General features: G+C 43.2%; 1 protein-coding gene across 1 annotated transcript; it reads right to left on the bottom strand.

The window, feature by feature from the left end:
• Positions 1-88: 88 nt before the first annotated feature.
• Positions 89-1,876, bottom strand: LOC104961866 (neuropeptide Y receptor type 2-like; the record flags this gene model as incomplete). Its single annotated transcript, XM_010790214.1, has 3 exons — positions 1,578-1,876; positions 1,106-1,238; positions 89-254 (listed from the first exon to the last, which is right to left on the bottom strand). Coding segments are annotated over exons 1-3 (506 nt in total), but the record flags the coding sequence as incomplete, so codon positions are not given.
• Positions 1,877-2,390: the final 514 nt, after the last annotated feature.

Raw genomic sequence — 2,390 nt, 5'->3', positions numbered from 1 at the left:
GAGCTCAGGTCAGAATAATTTCATTGCCATTTCTACACTGTAGCTGATATGTCAATAGAACCTTTGAATCTTTGAATTTCCCGCCCACCTGTGTCGGTCCAGTGCGATGACGTTGAGCGTGACGGTGGACACGTGCACGGCGAGGCACTGAGCGTACGGCAGCAGGAAGCAGAGCGCCCCCCCGAACTTCCATTCGCCCTGCAGCGTGTAGACCAGCGTGAAGGGGAGACACAGCGTGTTCACCAGCAGGTCCGCTGACAGAGATTAAAAAACACGGGAGATACACACAGTTAATGTTTCATTCCCCACAGTGCCAGCGTGAATGGAGAAAAACATGTACAAAAACAGTTTTAATGTTTAATTCCCTGCAGCGTGTAAACGAGCGTGAAGGGGAGTCGCAGCGTGTTGACAGAGATTAAAAAAACACACAGAAAACACGTGAAAAAAGAAAGGCAGGGAAAAACACGGATTCATTCCGCGCAATGCGTAGACCAGCGTGAATGGAAGACACAGCACGTTCACCAACAGGTCCGCTTACATGGAAAAAACATGTAGATAACATGGAAAAGCAGAGTTAATGTTTCATTTCCTGCACGAGAGTGAAAGGAATCATTCGGTATAATATTTATACAAAAACGGCTTTTTGAAAGTCACAAAAATTAAGTCAAAGATCTTTATTTCTTTGTTCAGGGCGAAAACTCTGAGGAATTAAAATCCTAGTGATTTATCTGTAATCCACACATCTTACATGTTGACACAATGCAGACATCACAGAGGAGACACTGATTACTGCTGACAGATGTTAGAGACACACACGCACACACACACACACACACACACACACACACACACACACACACACACACACACACACACACACACACACACACACACACACACACACACACACACACACACACAGATTTGTCAGCCTAGACTCATCAGAGCCTGGAAATCCTCTCTGACATCCAAAGGAGAGGAAGGTGTTTGTGTGTGTGTGTGTGTGTGTGTGTGTGTGTGTGTGTGTGTGTGTGTGTGTGTGTGTGTGTGTGTGTGTGTGTGTGTGTGTGTGTGTGTGTGTGTGTGTGTGTGTGTGTGTACGTACCAACAGCGAGGTTAGCGATGAAGAAGTTGGTGACGGTGCGCAGCGTCTTGAAGCGATAGATAACGTAGATCACCAGAGAATTACCCAGAACCCCCAGCACTATGATGGTGCTGTAAGCCAGGATCAAGACCACCTGAAGGAGAGGAGATTCATGTAGAAAATAGATTAAAGTATATACAAATAATATAAACAAAGCCAAAATGTAAATAAATGATTTTTAAATAACCAAAAATTCAAGTATAAGAACAATTTAAATATGTATACAAACATAGAGAAGTAAAATAAATATGTGCACAATATAACACAATTCCTTTAAAAAACCCTTTTAGTTTTTAGATTTAGTCACCACTGGAGCGTTGATACGACTTTATGTTGTAAATAATTACGTGTTTGTTTGTTGAATCAAGCGTCTTTGAGCACTAAGAAAAGCGCCATACAAATTCAATGTATTATTATTATTATTATTATGTACCTGTACACTTGGCATTTTGATGGGGTCTTCTGGGAAAGGCAACCCCATGGAGGTGTCGCCGCCAACGGGGTTTCCGCCGACGATGGGGTCATTTTCCGGTTCGATGCCGGGGTCTTCGCCGGGGTTTTTTCCGGGGAATTCAAAGATACTGGGGTCACATGGGAAGGGCCAATGCGTCGCCAAAAACGTTTCGTTTGTGTCGTCCATGTCCGATCATTCGTGTTCAAGCGGCGACGCCATCGTACTCTCTCACACACACACACACTCACACACACACACACACACACACACACACACACACACACACACACACTCACACACACCCACACACACCCACACACACACCAGGCCTGTCGGTACACAGAAGAACAGAAGTGAAAGTTAAAGTCATTTCCCTGAAAACTGCCGTCATTGCATTTTTTTGGCCACTAGGGGGCAGACAGCACTATACTCGACATATTATCGCTTTAAAGTGTTTAATATTTAAAATAATATTTTCAAGATTTCTTTCTTCTCTTTTAAAGATGCAGTCATTACATGACTTTGCATATTTTAGGTATAATAAAAAAAATACACATAATGTGTTTATTTAGTGTTTTATTCTTAAAAATAGCTGTTAAAACATCCAGATTGAAGTCGCTGCGCCGAGACATTAAACTGCTGTGCACAGGTGGGAAGATTTCACACCAGCTGTTTACACACACTCTCACACACACACACACACACACACACACACACACACACACACACACACACACACACAACACACACACTCTCTCACACTCTCTCTCACACACACACACACACACACAC

Source organism: Notothenia coriiceps, unplaced genomic scaffold (genome assembly GCF_000735185.1).
Source record: "Notothenia coriiceps isolate Sejong01 unplaced genomic scaffold, NC01 NC01_scaffold00033888, whole genome shotgun sequence".
Taxonomy (NCBI): Eukaryota; Metazoa; Chordata; class Actinopteri; order Perciformes; family Nototheniidae; genus Notothenia; species Notothenia coriiceps.
This window is presented reverse-complemented; position numbering and strand designations above follow the sequence as displayed.